General features: G+C 37.7%; 1 protein-coding gene across 1 annotated transcript; it reads left to right on the top strand.

Moving 5' to 3' along the window:
• The first annotated feature begins 5,409 nt into the window (after positions 1 to 5,409).
• On the top strand, positions 5,410 to 12,878 carry ube2d2l (ubiquitin-conjugating enzyme E2D 2 (UBC4/5 homolog, yeast), like). Its single transcript, XM_058407151.1, has 7 exons — positions 5,410 to 5,781; positions 9,010 to 9,073; positions 9,371 to 9,402; positions 9,497 to 9,574; positions 11,175 to 11,280; positions 11,409 to 11,502; positions 11,979 to 12,878. The coding sequence occupies exons 1-7, from the start codon at positions 5,758 to 5,760 to the stop codon at positions 12,022 to 12,024; spliced, it is 444 nt and encodes a 147-aa protein (XP_058263134.1). The 5' UTR covers positions 5,410 to 5,757; the 3' UTR covers positions 12,025 to 12,878.
• The last annotated feature ends 3,659 nt before the right edge of the window (positions 12,879 to 16,537 follow it).

Raw genomic sequence — 16,537 nt, 5'->3', positions numbered from 1 at the left:
TTGTTTCTGGTGTCGTGAATATGACCATTTCTTTATGATTTTATGAAAAACTGAAGAAAAGAAATAAAAGACAGACATAAAATAAAAATAGACAATTAGTGTGTGTCGGAACAAAATGGTTTTGATTCTAAAGTGAACAGCGCCACTTAGTGTTCAAATGGAGAATAGCAAGAAAAAAGTCTCTTGTGTTCTGCTTTCCATTAGCGTTTTAAAGCATGTCATTTCATTATAGATTAATATTTATAGAGTTATTTATCGTGATTTTATGTATTATCATGATTTAGAAAGTGCTAAATAATTGTCCAACTTCGTTACGACACTTAAAAGAAAACTCCATCCTGAAAATAACTTGTGTTTAGTGTGCTAATTTGTTGCTTGATGCTAATCTTCGTTATTTCTGTGAGGATTTGGTTGTTGGTTGTTGTTAATGCTAGCCCAGTTAAAATAAGTAAAATAGTAAAATATCCAAAACACAGGTTATTCATGATGGATTTTCCTTTAAGTGTGATTTAAATGATAGCCTATTACAAAAATCTTTAATTAAAAAACATACATCTGTGTAAAACAACCTGTTGTGCTTGTTTGTTTGCATCAAAGTTATTAAAGTTAATGAAAACTAAGAAATTCAAGCAGAAAAGAGGTGAATTATGTTCTATCTAACTTAGCAAAATAGAAAATAGCATTGTTTACATAAACAGCGCTCTCTTGTTGTAAATATTACTTATCTTGTCGTAGCAAGAAAGAAGGTCGGAATAAAGTGATATTTCTCCTCACGACAGAATGTATCTTAAAAGCGTCCAAGTGTAATTTTAGCCATTTAAAGACTCAGATTTGCTTTTTTACCAACATATCTGAGAGAAAAGTTGACGTCTGTGATATATTTGTGTAGTTTCCAGAGTCACTATGGTTTCACATTTTCTGTATAAAGGATACACGCTTGTTAAGTTGCCATATTTGCACAAAATGGTGGCTTAGTGGTTAGCCCTGTTGCCTTGCAGCAAGCTGGTCCTGGGTTCGAACAGGCAGCAGCCTTTCTGTGTGGAGTTTGCATGTTCTCTGTGTGGGTGTACTCTTGTTTTCTCCCTCAGGTTGATTATTAATTCTAAATTGCCCATAGGAGTGTGTGTGAGTGTTTGTGGTTGTCTGACTATATGTGTGACCCTGTGATGGACTGGTGACCTGTCCAGGGTGTACCTCTGTCTTTCACCCAATGTGTGCTGGGATAGGCTCCAGCAGATCCCCGTGACCCTAATTAGGAATAAAGCGGGTATAGAAAATGGATGGATTTGTACAGCAGCCATATTTGAAAAGAGTTCGCTTTGTTATAGACAGCACTGTAATGTAGAACAGGAGGAATGTAGAAATGCTATGTGTGAAAAGAAGAACAACAAGAACAAAGAACACACGTATATAAAGTAAGAACCTCTCCGCCATCATCATCACCATCATCATCACCATTAACTGTGATGCTCCTTGTGTTACAGTTCATCTCTGGGGACGTTTTGTACACAAGTGCTGACTGACTGCAGGCAAGCCAGAACGGGCTCTGTCCATCCTGTATAACACATACACACACACACATTATTATTAAAACTGGAAAATTGTGACTGCCAGTAACAGTACAACAGGCATTCAAACCACTTGTTCATTGAAGATGTCTTTCTATTTATTTATTTATTCATTTATATATTTATATGTTTTACCATAAAACAAATTATCAGCATAGTCACTGCTTTCCACCACTCCATCAATACACTTGTCGATCGCACAGTGGGCAACATCTGACAGAGAGAGAGAGCGAGAGATAATTCTGACTCTAAATGTAAGTGTATAATAATAATAATAATAATAATAATAATAATATATATATATATATATATGTATGTGTTCTTAAACTTACGAGAAACATCCTTCATCTGATTGTAACCTGAAACAGAAAGTAGAAACGTCAGCCCAATAGGACGCTTGCTAACTTGAGGTGTTTGAGCTCCAGAGGAACATTTGTGGCTTTAAAATTAATTTGTACCAGCTGCCTGGAGTCATGCTAAACCTAAATCTCGGGCTAACCCTTAAACTAGCATTGGAGAAAACACGCTAGCCCGTTAACCTGTTCTGTGTGACCGTTTGGTAGATATATTTAACAAATTAACAAATTTTTTTTAACTTAAACCCAAGCTGATTGCGCAGCCGTTTGGTAGAGGCCTATATTTAAATAATTATGGGGTCTGTTAAAAAAAACAGTTATATATATTGTTGTTATTATTGACCGAATTAAATAAATAATGCAAAGTAAGAATTTTTCCATTGCTTTGGACATTAAAGGGTTAACTAGTACATAAACTCATCATTATGAGAGGAAACAGTAGGCTAGTCCATAAACTAGCATGAATAGAAACACACTTACAAATTAGTATAGCAGTAAACAGGCTAGCCTGTGAATTAGCATGATTGGTAAAAACACATGATGATTAGTAGAAACATACTAACGTACAAACTAATCTAGAAACAGATTAGCCCTGTAGCAGTGCTGCATGACATGAATGTGGCATTAAACAGAAACGTAGTATTTTAGCAAACAAACTTATTCACAAAAAAAAAGCAGACTTGAATGTGTAAGTTTCCCCTTGTAACATGGTACTTTCAGCATGAAAGTGTGAAAGTGATACTAGCATGTTTACTACAATGCTCGTGTGCGGATTAGCCTGTTTACTACACTTCTAATCCCTCAGTTAGCTTGTTCACTGCAGTAGTTGCTAGATTAGATGAGTTAGGTGGATGTTAATGCTTTACAGCTAATACAGGCTAAAATACAAACTAATTAACTAATAACTTAGCATTATAGTTAGCAGGCTCAAACATTGTGTAAGATCATTCATTCAAAACGTGCATCAAGCATTTAAGAACGTTCAGATTTTAACTTTTAGCTGCAAAGTTAGTGTGACTGAGATAGCAATGTTAGCAAATTAACGAACATTAAAGGACGCTGTTTGTCAGGAAAAATAAACCCTGAAAGATGCTCAAAGCTATCAACTTACTGGAGGTTTCAAAAAGGGCATTATATCCCAGTTTGAGGCATTTCTTCATGCGACAGACTGAAACAGAGAAAAAATGTTGTTGTTTAACATTTCAAATCTGATATCCAAACTTTTTTATTTCTACTGAACTTGTTTGTCAGAAGTTTATATCTCAGATATAATACCTTCATCCACGCAGTTCATGGTCAGTAGTGTTTTCTTAAAACATTCTGAAATTAAAGAGAAAGAGAAGAAGTTTTAAAGAGAGGAATTTTAAATTCATTCATTCCCCTTGTACAGTGATAATTTTTTTTTACACCAGGCTGGACAAAATAACAGCTATGCAGAAAGTTTTGATAAAAGAAAAATGAAACTACTTTCTGGTTATGGCTCTGATAGCACATGATCGTTTCAGTATTTTCTTCACAGACTTTAGCAACTGCCCTTAGACGTATTGTACATGTATATGAATTTAGGTTTTCTTTTCTTTTGAAAAATGACATTGAAGTACACTGAAATATACTTTTAATGCTGATTCACTGATTAACTCGTGATTTTACATTATTTGTGTTAGACGTTGCTGAGCATTTTTGTTTCGTTTTTGTTTCAAATGTTCACCTGATGCATAACAAAACTGTAATCAAATACCTTCTTGTTACTGTCAACGTTTCTGCTAAAGCTCCACCTCATGTAAATCTGCTAGTCAACTTCGTTTAAAGAGAGCGACACCGGTTTATCTCTTACCTCCGAATTCTTTTATGCCGAAGATGAAACTTTCACTTTTGGTTCGTTCAGGCAGACCTGTTTGAATGGAAAGTCGGCCAGTAAAATACACAGAATTGTGTATCACAGTTTATTTACCCATAAACACAAGTTTAATCCAAAAGATCTTTATAGACAATCTTTACATTTTTCACCACAGAAAAATTAAATACACCAAAGCAGCTCATGTCACGACTTACCAGCAATAACCAAAGCAGCCAGGAGATAAATATACAGAGACATATCTCAGGATTGTATTTTGTTTTTTTGTTTTAATCCTCTGTTGTGGTAGCCGAAGTAAACTGTCTGATCTGCTCCCGAGTCACACCTTTAAATATCTATCATGATCCAACCCCAAGCTACTCTATTGGACAGTGAAGAAGGAAACTGAAATCGAAGCCGTCTTGCCTTTATTTCAGACAAAATGAAACTTTTTATCAGAGTTTTAATGATATAATTTCTAGAATTTGTGACAAGTATTGATAAACAATTCAAATTCGTTGATCAGGTTTAAATCATTATCAGTATGATGATGATGGAGTCATAAATGTAAAATAAAATAGTGAATAAAAAAATAGTGTCTAAAATATAGTGAGTTGTCAGCTTATACAGTATATTCTCTCTGGAAGCAAATATATTAATTTTTCTAAATTTTCTGAGGCAACTGAGTCATATAAACTAGATAAACATATGCGAATATCATGGTAATGGTAAGTAAGTAATGAGAAGGATATATCCAGCAAACTTTCAAAGATAATAATGGTTTCATTTCTGTTTTGTTTTTTTTTTGTCGATTCAGCTCCTTCCTCCTACAAAAGCACAAGGAAATCCACGGTTTTATATTAATGTTTGTCTTCTATTATCTCATAAGCTCTTTAAGACAGATTTTTGCTGTTATTTAACAAAGAAAAATCATTATAATCATTGATACGGTGAAATTTTCTGTGAAAAGTGTGACATCTCCAGTGTTAGAGCTTTAGGACAATAAGTGGGGAGGTTTTCCACCACATGCAAGTCTTCAGGACAGACGCCTTTAACATGACTAGCTGAGGTTTGGGTTTTAGGGGTTGGGGGTTTCCCAACCCCTAAGAGGTAAATAAAGAAATGACTGAGGTAAAATATTTTGGGATATTTCCTAAAATATCACATTAGCCAGTGTTAATTGTCATTTTATTAGCAGTTTCTATGTGCATTCTGTGAAATATGTTTTACTCTGTAAATGTCTGTGTTTATTATTTTTCCTTAATAGGACATGCGAAACTGAAATGTCGTAAAACCTCAAGAAATATATTGTTTATTTGACCTCAAAGATCACAAAACAGTTGGTTTTTCTGATTTCATTTTATTATTTATTTCTTTCCCCTTCAAACTTATGCGGCTGATCTTGCAGCAGTAAGCAGCAGGTAGGCGCTGTTCGGGACCCTGTTGCTTGGGTGTGTATAGGTCGCGTTGTTTTATTTCCCACCCGTATTGTAACACAATCCCACCTACTGACGGTGGTTGACATCAACAAGCCGGCTGCTGATTGGTCAGATTTGTTCATCTCGCCGCATTGTATCCAATCCAAGGATACTGTTTTTGCTGTGTCGGAATGTGTGTAGGAACAAAATAACGCGTCTGGTTCCGCTAAGAGAAGAAGACATTTTGTGGAAAGACAGCGTAGAGAGGATACACACATACACACGGCGCGGGGTTTTTTAGGATTAAACATATTTTCCTGTTGTTTGGACGGTTTAATACATTTAATGAAGAGTAGTAGGTTTTTTAATTGAAGCTCTTAGGTTAAACAGATTGAACGCTAGCAAGCTAGTTTTGTCAGTTTGGCGTTGGCAATAACATTCATCGATTAGCTTAGCTTTAGCACACTCGCCTCCGCATTGCTGGGCTAGCAAGCACAAAGCTAAGCTAAGCTAAGCTAGCACAGGCACGGCATTTAGCTAACCGGCTAAATCTCTTCTTTTTTCCCAACTACAGAGATAGAATGGCGTTGAAACGAATTCACAAGGTAACTGGTTTCATTTTATTATATTGTGTTTTAACTAATGTAAACGGTTAGTGACCGACTGGTGACATTGTCTACATTCACTCACCAACCTTAGCTGTTTAGCTTTAACCGACTAGCCTGTCGTGTCTTAGCTAGCATGTTAGTTATCCATACAGATTACAGTTGATCTTTAGACTTTATTCAGCATAATTTCAGCATCCTTTAGGTTTAAATCTAAACGAAATCGAACAAAATTCTTTGTAATGCTTTTCACTGTGTTTTTATTACTAGCCAGATTTTATTACTGGTCTCCAAAGCAGTGGATTTTATGTAGTATTTATTTATTTATGTATTTATTTGAATTCTGATAAACTTTGTATCTGTGTATGTTTAAAATTCCTAATATTCACATGATGGTAATAAAATTATTTTAAATGGTTTTTTTTTTATATTAATTCAGCAATTCATCAATTCATACATTCTTGTCGTGTATGTGTGTGTGTATTTATATATATATATATATATATATATATATATATATATATATATATATATATATATATATATATATATAAAATAATTTTTTAAAAAAATTTGGTTCCAGTTATTTAAAAATATTTAAATTTTTTATTTATTTTAAGACAAAAGAATGTTTTATAAAGAATTAAATAAATCACAGGTATTTTACAGATAGCTAAATATATACAGATTTATTTTGGGTTATTCATATGATTTAAAAAAAAATTATACTTTTCATGCAGACTTTTTAGTTACATAAAATTGAGAAAAGTCTGAGACAGAATATTTTCTCCACTTCACTAAACCCAGTTTATTGTTGTTACATATCTGCTGAACAGCGAGTGGAAAACAGTTCAGTTGTCGTTATCGTGGACGAGCCAGAAGCCGAAACGCAGATTTGGTTCTAACGCAGTGGTGTTTGTGCAAGAAGCAGATTATGGGTCTCTGAGAAGGATGTAGGTTTTGTTAAGTTGTTCAATAATAAGAAAACGGAGTTTGTTTTTATCTCAGGCCAGAGCATGTAGCTGAATGCTCAAATCTGATTGGTCAGGAACTGTGCGTTATTTTCATAGAACAGCACAGAAAGTAGTGCAGGCAAACGTTATAACACTGACATTGAACGGTTAGTGTAAACACGCTCGTCCTGATATGTTTTTATTTCTGTACTAACAACTCATGCACAGGGACGCTGCCATTTATGGAGGACATATAAACAAAGACTAATATTAAAGGAATGTAATGCATGTCTGTGGTTTTAACAAAAGTAAAATGTATAATTGTTGCGCTGGTGATGTTTTTATTAGAAGACATTTATTTAACGTTTGTCAAGGTTTATCAGCTCAGGAAAGTGTTAAGGGCGGAGGAGTTTATGCTTGGAGGTTTCTTGGTAAACTGAGAAGCTGAGTAGAGAGAGAGAAAGAGAGAGGCTGGTGAGCGAATGAATATCGCAGCTATAATGTAAGTGAGAACAAGAACTTGCTCCTCAGACATTTCTTAAAATTAAAGTATTGTACGTTAAACAAAACGTCATACCAGCTGCGGTGTAAGCGGAATAGTGCACTCCAGTCCAGCATGCCTTCTGTGTCATGCTACTTGTTACATAATACGCTTTTGTGAGATCGTCACAGCTCTCATTTTTCCTGTCATTCTTAAACACTATGTCCTCTTTAGTTTCATTCCCAAATATCACTCAAACCCTTTAAATGCAGATTTTTTGACACTGTTTTGAAGTGGAAGCACCGACTTCAGTAAGAAAGTCGCAGCAATTTCCTCGGCCATCTACTCGACTGCCCCCGACTCAGTGGAACAACAGATGACAGATGATGAGAAATTTCATTTCACCGAAAATCAGATTGAATTCCGATTTATAAGCACGATAATCAGTAATGAGGATAAGAAGACAAGGGTCGAGGAAAATTTGGGGTTTGTTCGGCGAAGATGTTTCTTCTTGGTTTCCACACCGAATTGAAAACGTTTACACTATGAATGAAGGAATGAACAGATGAATCCTCAGATCTTTTCGTCATACACGCTCCTTGGTTTCGCCTTCTCAGGTGTCGACTGGGCCGTTTTCTCTTCCACGAAATACGCATGCTTAAAAATAGCTGTCTCTGGTAACACTGTCCTATATTCCTGTGCTGTTTCAGGGACAGTCTTTGGGAATATTAATATTATTATTAATATTATTATTATTATTATTATTATTATGTTTAATCCTAAGCTCTTTTTACAGTACAACTGATCACTGGTGATTTCTTTATTACTTTAATTACTTGTAATACCACGTCTTGACTTTTTTCCTTTTAAAGACCATAAATCAGGGTTAGAATATTTCCATAATTTAAAACACTTGCTTAACAGTATGTGAGAAGGAGAAATAGCTCTATGAACAGGTATTTCAGATCGTTGGTCAGTTATGTTGCACTTGGAATCCTTTTGTGTATGTATGATTGATATAAATTAAGGATATCATTAATAATAATAATAATAATAATAGTGATGTAAGAGTTAATATCTTTTAGTCTGTGATACTGATTTTGTTTAATGCTCTGTAGTTTAGGTTGCTGAGTGATGTTTTTTAAAGAGACACACACATCTTTATGATCTTTTTTTCTGTTGCTAGCCTCATTAACACCCCGTTAAGATCTCCATTGTGTTCTTTTCAGAGGAAATTAATGTTTTGTTTTGTGTTTAAACCATTGAAACCACAGAGACGCAACCTCTTCCTGCATATTTCTTTTCTCACCCGTAATCACGAAAGCAGGGTCTCGCCACCTTCATGCACGCCTTCTCAGAAACGATTGTGGTAACTTCTGGGAAGCAGCAAACTCGTGCTCACGCGCAAGCCTGCACGGTAGCACTCTGCTCGTAATTGCACCTCAGACGTAATTAACTCTTAACACGCGCCTGTCAGAAACGAAGTGGTGGGGGCGTTTAACGTGTCGGAAAAAAACATGCAAAATCTCAGCTTTGGATCTCGGGATCCGTTCAGAAATCACAGCGTTTGTGTTTAAGGGTTCTGCTCGAACCTACGGAGTGCATTACTCGAATTCTCGATCATGATTGGGTGTTGATTAATTTCCTAAAACAGCACACCCTAAAGTGATTTATCCTTTATATACGGTATAAAATATATATAAACTCTCTTAGTTGCTGCATCTAATCAGATCTTTCCCTCTCTCTCTCTCTCTCTCTCTGTGTGTGTGTGTGTGTGTGTGTGTGTGTGTGTAGGAGCTGACCGATCTGGGTCGGGATCCTCCAGCACAGTGTTCTGCAGGGCCGGTGGGTGATGACTGTGAGTTCCACTTCCTTCATTTTTAATTATAAACGCTATTAAAAATAAAGATGCACACAGACACCGGTCCGGTTCCGAAACAACCCGATTCAGTTGTTCTGGTTCTGACTTTTACACTGCAAATGTGACGTAGTTGTCAAAACATCTGGAAGTGTAACCGTGGTGCTGCGAGCAAAACGACTGTCACTTTATTTCAAGTGTGAAATGTCTGCTCTCTGTCTGAAACAGGATGAGCCGTCTGTATATTTACATCATGTTGGTGCTGTGTGTGTGTGTGTGTGTGTGTGTGTTTTGCAGTGTTTCATTGGCAAGCCACAATTATGGGACCTGTAAGTATTCAAATCACCCACCTACCCCTTCAATGCAAATTCTTTCTCATTTACGTACATGGATGAGCTCAATTTGTGTGTGTGTGTTTGACAGAACGACAGTCCATACCAGGGTGGTGTGTTTTTCTTGACCATTCATTTCCCTACAGATTACCCTTTCAAACCGCCTAAGGTACGTCGTCCACACAAGTTTACCTTGTGTGTTATTTATATTCAGAAATTCTGCATACGCTTTTTCTGTAAACCGCACTTTCAAAAGTCACTAATATCTCTAATCCATTTATTTGTTTGTTTGTTGATTTTGTAAAGAGAGCATGTAATACTTCTGATGATGGTCAGGATGTTTTATTTAACCCTGAGAAGGGACAAATGATCAGAGAAACCTCAGGCCGCATTCAATTAAACATTTTAGCCGGATTTACAAAAGATTCAGGAAACAGTTGATGTCTTTCATTCTCGTAAGACAGTGTTGATCACGTGTGAAGCGTGTTCCAGACACAGCTCGTTTGCATGCAGTGACTCCTATAAAAGGCCATAAAAGGTCAAGCACATGGACAGCTAGAAGCATGAAATGAAGCTAAAGATTGAAAAACACCATTTGGTCTTTTATGAAATATTGGTGTCTTTTCCACTGTGTTTATATTGTTCGATTAATGCCAAAATTATAGAACCAGTTCTTTTAGAGTTTATGTATAAGTATACACTGATCAAGCATGATATTATGACCAGGTGAAATGAATGACTGATCTCCTCATCATGGCACCTGTTAGTGGGTGGGATATCTTAGTCAGCAAGTGAACATTTTGTCCTCAGAGTTGATGTTCGAAGCAGGAAAAATGGACAAGTGTAAGGATTTGAGCGAGTTTGACGAAGGGCCAAATTGTGATGGCGGATAGATGACTGGATCAGAGCATCTCCAAAACTGCAGCTCTTGTCGGGTGTTCCCGGTCTGCGGTGGTCAGTATCTATCAAAAGTGGTCCAAGGAAGGAACAGTGGTGAACCGGTGACAGGGTCATGAGCGGCCAAGGATCACTGATGCACGTGGGGAGTGAAGGCTGGCCCGTGTGATCCGATCCAACAGACGAGCTACTGTTGCTCAAATTGCTGAAGAACTTAATGCTGGTTCTGATAGAAAGGGGTCAGAATACACAGTGCAGGACGGGTCAGGGCTTGGTTTTTCAGCAAAAGGAGGACCAACACAATATAAGGCAGGTAATCATAATGTTATGCTTGATCAGTGCATCATATATAATTTTTTTCTGAATTTGCAGGATTTTGATGGCAAATTTCTTGTGTAAACACTCACACGCGAAACACTCATTACGCATAAATCGGTTTGTTTCCAGCGTGATGAAAGAGATGATCTGATGGAGATAATAGATGCAGCATGCAAAACCCAGTCAGAAGTGTTATTTGCTAGAAATTGTGCTTTCTGCCTCCTCTTAAAAATGAGGCTCGTTGTAACAAAACGCAAGCAGACTGTCTAGACTGACGCAGATACCCGCTATGGGAACTTTCGTTTTGTGATTTCTCGTCTGGTGGTAAACCTCTCATCGTTACCTGACCTCAAAAACTAGACTCTCTGAGATGTGTTTTGACAGGATGAGAGGGGGGAAGGGGGGGGGAAAATACACACAAGCCCTAGCTCCGCCCACACAGGCACATCGATTTGAATCTACAACCAAAAAGCAGCGTTCAGGATGGTTGAACAGTTATTGTGTCAGTATGAAATGAATCGTGTGTTGATGCTCACGTGATCTCGCCCCTGCAGGTTGCGTTCACCACAAGAATTTATCACCCAAATATTAACAGTAATGGCAGCATCTGTTTGGATATTCTAAGATCACAGTGGTCACCAGCATTAACTATTTCTAAAGGTGAGGAGAGGAATGTTTCATGCAACATGTCTTTCTTACGCGTATAATTGTTCATGTACGTGATTGAGTTTCTCTTGCAGTATATGAATTTGTATGTATATATTTTTAACTCCGCCCCCCTTTTGCAGTTCTCTTGTCCATCTGCTCTCTGTTATGTGACCCGAACCCAGACGACCCGCTAGTGCCAGAGATAGCGCGCATATATAAAACAGACAACGAAAAGTAAGTATCAAGCCGTTTATAACAACCACACAGCAGCACAATTAACTTTTTAACAATTTTTTTTTTAACAATTTATAACAATTAACTAATTTTTTCATCTTGCAAATTTACACCCCACCGTTTTCTTCCCCCCATAGTATTTTCTTTTACGTCTAGATGCAGTATTTTTTGCTTGCTTGTACAGTTCTACAGTCGTGTTTGTGACGTGATCATGGAGACGGATGAGAGCGAATGAAAAACGTCCATGTGGCACTCCAGTAGATGGAGTTTAGTTTAGCGGTTGCGGTATTAAATAGCGCGGTGCCTTTATCACAGTTTGACCTTGATGATTTTGCAGTGTCTGTTGGCTTCAGCTCGGTTTGGCAGGATCTGTGCTAACCCAGCATGTGACAGTAAAAAGCATTATATTATCCATCATGTGCACCAGTGCTAATCGCTTTTCTCTCTCTCTCTCTCTCTCTCTCTCTCTCTCTCAGGTACAACAGAATAGCTCGGGAATGGACCCAAAAGTACGCCATGTGATAACTGAACAAACATCGCCCCAACAAATCTGCATTATAGCTGGAACAACATTCTCCAAATGGCTCCTTCGATTTTACCCCACCCCCCACCCCCCTTTCCCTTAATGCTCTCCTTCCCTCTTTCAGCGAATTTGGCACTTTTCCCCCTCTCTCAGAGCAAATTATTTTTCGTCCACATGTTTCGTGCCCCTTTTGAAATTCCCATGTGCTGCAAACACGTCACTTTTTATTCTCCATTACAAATAAATAAAAATAAAAAACAAAAATAATCCAGGCTGAACTCTGAAGCATGTGTCAAGGACTCCAGCCCACAGATTTAAAGAAAGCAAATAAAGAGCGCTTTATTAACTCACGCCACACATTGGAGGTGCTATTGAGAAGAAAATAAAGACATAAATCCATAAAAAAACAAACAAAAAAAAAAAAAACAATACGGTCCTTCATGAGCGGTCTGTTTGCGTCGGCCTTCGCGTTTTTTATAAGCTTTTACGATAGCGGTTCCAGTCTGTGAAATACGAGTATATAATTAGTCCATGAACAGTTAAGATGAATATGAAACCTACTTCCTGCATGTTAACTGCGATTCGGTGGTGCTGAAAAAAAAAAAAAGAAAAACGCCGCCGGTGTTAATCACGCGCGTGTCCACCTGTACGAGGAGTCTGAGGACTTGAATTTGTTACTTCTGTATTTTTGATTTTTTGTCGTTTTTAGACAGAGCTATTAGTTCATCTCTCTTCCAACTACACTGTTCGCTTGTTGCACTGATTCAAAGCTCTCGATGGACGACCGGTCAACTAATAGCTCTACTAGCTGTCCATTTTTGGTTTCTCAATAAAGTTGGTCAAATGTATCGGATGTTTGGAGTGTGTGCTGCATGTCTTTATCGCTGAGCTGTTAGGAGAAACAAAACAGAGCAATCCTAATTTAATTAATTTATAAATTTAAAGGGGCGGTGGTGGCTCAAGTGGTTAAAGCTCTGGGTTGTTGATCAGAGGTCGACGCCTCGGCACCACCAAGCTGCAACCATTGGGCAATTCAGCAAGACCCTTAACCCCTCTCTGCTCCAGGGGTATCATATCTGCCCCTGTGCTCTGACCCTAACTTCCTCATATGGGATATGTCCAGTGTGCTGTGGTGTATGTGTGGCCATGATAAAGACCCTCAGTTCTTTTTCTAAATCCATTTGAAGAAAAGGGTTGGAGTGTCGAAGGGAAGCAACAGAGAGAAAAACATTCACTTATATTTCTTGTCAATGAAGTTTAAAAGTGTAATGTAAAATAACACACTTGCTGTTAAAGGAAAATAATTCCTCTGTGTGGATTATACGAGTCAAATGAGTAGAGGAGCCCCGTGAAGTGGATTATTTTCCTGTAACAGCATGACCTGATGGTTGTTATTCCTCTTGTACAAACACAGATTTATTAATGAATCACTTGCAATTACAAGTCTGTGAAACAAGGTCCAGTTCTCTAAGGTTTCTTTCTTCTTTCTTGAAATTAATGACAAAACACAGCTCGTCACTTTCCCAAGAACCCACCAAGCGTAAACTCCGCTGTCCTGATCAAGACTTCCAGGCAGTTATTACATCATAAAACAGAACAGCCAATCGGCTTCAGTCAGGCATACGAGCAAAAGGAGAGGAACTTTCTTATAAAGCGTTTCTTTTTTATATACAAGACCTCTGAAGGTCTGCATCAGATCCTGAAGGTTAAGAAGTGAAGCCTCCCAAAAAAAAAAAAAAAAACGTTTTAAATGTTAAATAAAAATAGTACAATATGTCTTATAAATGTTAATTAAAAAATTAAATTAAATTAAATGCAAAAAAATAAATAAATAAAATTAGCTGGTATAAATACTGTGGCTCATAAGTGCTTGTGAATACTTTAAATATTATATATAATAATGTGGAGACATGTTTGGGATGTGGGACACTGTTACTGTTCAGTTATTCTAATGAAATGATAAATTTTATTTTTGTCAGTCAGGAGCGTGTCAGTGGGACCCTGTGCTGCGTGTAGATGATGGACAAATGCTGTATTACAACACTGTATTATAGATTAGGGGCAAGATGACAAGCTGAAGATAAAAAAATAAAATAAATTCAATTTTATTTGTATAGCGCCTTTTACAATGGACATTGTCTCAAAGCAGCTTTACAAAAGAAGATCAACAGAAAAAGGAAGAAACCTTGAGAGGAACCAGGCTCAGAAGGGAACCTCATCCTCATTTGGGTGATAAAAGTATATATAGAATAATAATTTAGATTAATTCCTAATTCACCCAATGACAGGGATTTTATTTTATCCCACAGACACCTGATCAGACTGAGAGTTGAGGACTTTAAAGCACATGACAACCACTTTGAGCTCTTCATCATGTTCCTCAAACCGTTCCTGAACCATTTTTGCAGTGTAGCAGGGTGCTAGGGTTCCTCTTTCTCTCCTCTTCCTCTCCCCTTTTGTCTCCTCTCCTCACCTCTCCTCTAATCTATTCTCCACTCCTCTCCTTTTGTCTTTCTCTCCTCTTCCTCCTCCTCTGCTCTCCCCTCACCTTTCTTTCCTCTCCTCTTTCTTTCCTCTTGATCTCCTCTCCCCTTTTGTCTCCTCTCCTCTTTCTCTCCTCTCCTCTCCTCTCCTCTCCCCTTTTGTCTCCTCTCCTCTCCTCTCATACTGTATATTCTTCTCTCCCTCTTCCACTCCTCTCCTCTTCCTCCTCCTCTCCTCTCCCCTCATCTTTGTTTCCTCTCCTCTTTCTCTCATCTTCATCTCCTCTCCCCTTTTGTCTCCTCTCCTCTTTCTCTCCTCTTCTCTCCTCTCCTCTCCTCTCCTCTTCCTCTCCTCTCATCTCATACTGTATATTCTTCTCTCCTCTTCCTCCTCCTCTCCTCTCCTCTCCCCTTTCTCTCCTCTTCCTCTTCCTCCTCCTCTCCTCTTATTTATTCCTCCTCTCCTCTCCCCTTTCTCTCCTCTTCCTCTTCCTCCTCCTCTCCTCTTATTTATTCCTCCTCTCCTCTCCTCTCCTATTCCCCTTCCTCTTCCTGTCCTTTCTCCTTCCCCTCTTCTTCTCTCCTCTTCCATTCTTCTTCTCTCATCTTCCTCTCCTCTCATCTATTCTCCTCTCCTCTAATCCCCTCTCCTCCATTCTTCTCTCTTCTTCCTCTCCCTCCTCTTCCTTTCCTGTCCTCTCCTCCATTCTTTCCCTCCTCTTCCTTACCTGTCTTCTCCTCTATTCTTCCTCTCCTCTTAAAAATGTTCTCCTGAACCAGAATGAAAGGCTGGTTTATGTGGCACGTTTCATACACAGAGACATGGATCAACGTTATTGATTACAAATCAGCGGAAGTGAGACAATGAAATCATTTCTTTAGGTCAGGTCACTACACTACACTGTTGCTATGGTAACCTGTAGTTATATAAGTAAGGAATAAAATACATTTTTATTATGTGGTGGTGTGACGTGGCCTTGACATTAATCCTAATTTAGTAAAGAATGACATTTTATCTGTTTATTCCAACCTCTCTCTCTCTCTCTCTCTCTCTCTCTCTTCCATCTATATTGACTAAAGGAACTTCTTTACATTATATAACTGGACTGGAATAGATTTTTTTATGATCTGTTGTTCTTTAATCAATAAAAGATTAATGGCTATTTGCTCTGGTCTAACGGCTCGTGTTGTTATAGGAAAATAATTAACGACGTGATGTTAAGGTTTGGACAACGAAAGATTTCGAGCAAACTCTGCAAATATGTTATAACATAATAATAATAATAATAATTGCTTTTCTTATTAAGATCCTACTGGCTAATTAGAAGGTTTTTCCTGCTAATAATGTAATAAATATGCTATTCTAATAATACTATCCCAAAATGTCCTCTTCCTCTTCTGCCCATCTTCCTTTCCTCTCCCCTCCCTCTCCTCTCTTCTCCTCTCCTCTCCTCTCCTCCCTTCTAATCTTCCTTTAATTAGGAAGTTTTTTCTTGCCAATAATGTAATAAATATGTAATAACTATCCCAAAATGTCCTCTTCCTCTCCTCTTCCTCTTCTCTTCCTCTCCTCACCTCCCCTCTCCTCTCTTTTCCTCTCATCTCCTCCCTTCTCCTCTTCCTTTCCTCTTCTATCTATTTGTACCTGTACTTTGCAATGACAATAAAGATCTATCTATCTATCTATCTATCTATCTATCTATCTATCTATCTATCTATCTATCTGTCCATCTTTCTGTCTATCCGTCCGTCCGTCCGTCTATCTATCTATCTATCTATCTATCTATCTATCTATCTATCTATCTATCTATCTATCTATCTATCTATCTATCTATCTATCTATCTGTCCATCTTTCTGTCTATCCGTCCGTCCGTCTATCTATCTATCTATCTATCTATCTATCTATCTATCTATCTATCTATCTATCTATCTATCTATCTATCTATCTATCTATCTATCTATCGGAGTTTAATCTGAGTTGTAGTAGCGCGTGTCCGCCAGGGGGCAGGCTACACGCTGGACTTGCGC

Source organism: Hemibagrus wyckioides, linkage group LG02, assembly GCF_019097595.1.
Source record: "Hemibagrus wyckioides isolate EC202008001 linkage group LG02, SWU_Hwy_1.0, whole genome shotgun sequence".
Classification (NCBI taxonomy): domain Eukaryota; kingdom Metazoa; phylum Chordata; class Actinopteri; order Siluriformes; family Bagridae; genus Hemibagrus; species Hemibagrus wyckioides.
The sequence above is the reverse complement of the archived record's forward strand: the minus strand, read 5'-3'. Positions and strand labels throughout refer to the sequence as shown.

Bases quoted from the DNA above. Each gene is read 5' to 3' on its own strand.
- ube2d2l (XM_058407151.1), top strand. From the start codon at position 5,758: ATGGCGTTGAAACGAATTCACAAG. The intron at 9,074-9,370 runs GTGAGTTCCACT...TGTGTTTTGCAG, and splicing joins AGGGCCGGTGGGTGATGACT to TGTTTCATTGGCAAGCCACA. The intron at 9,403-9,496 runs GTAAGTATTCAA...TGTGTTTGACAG, and splicing joins AAGCCACAATTATGGGACCT to AACGACAGTCCATACCAGGG.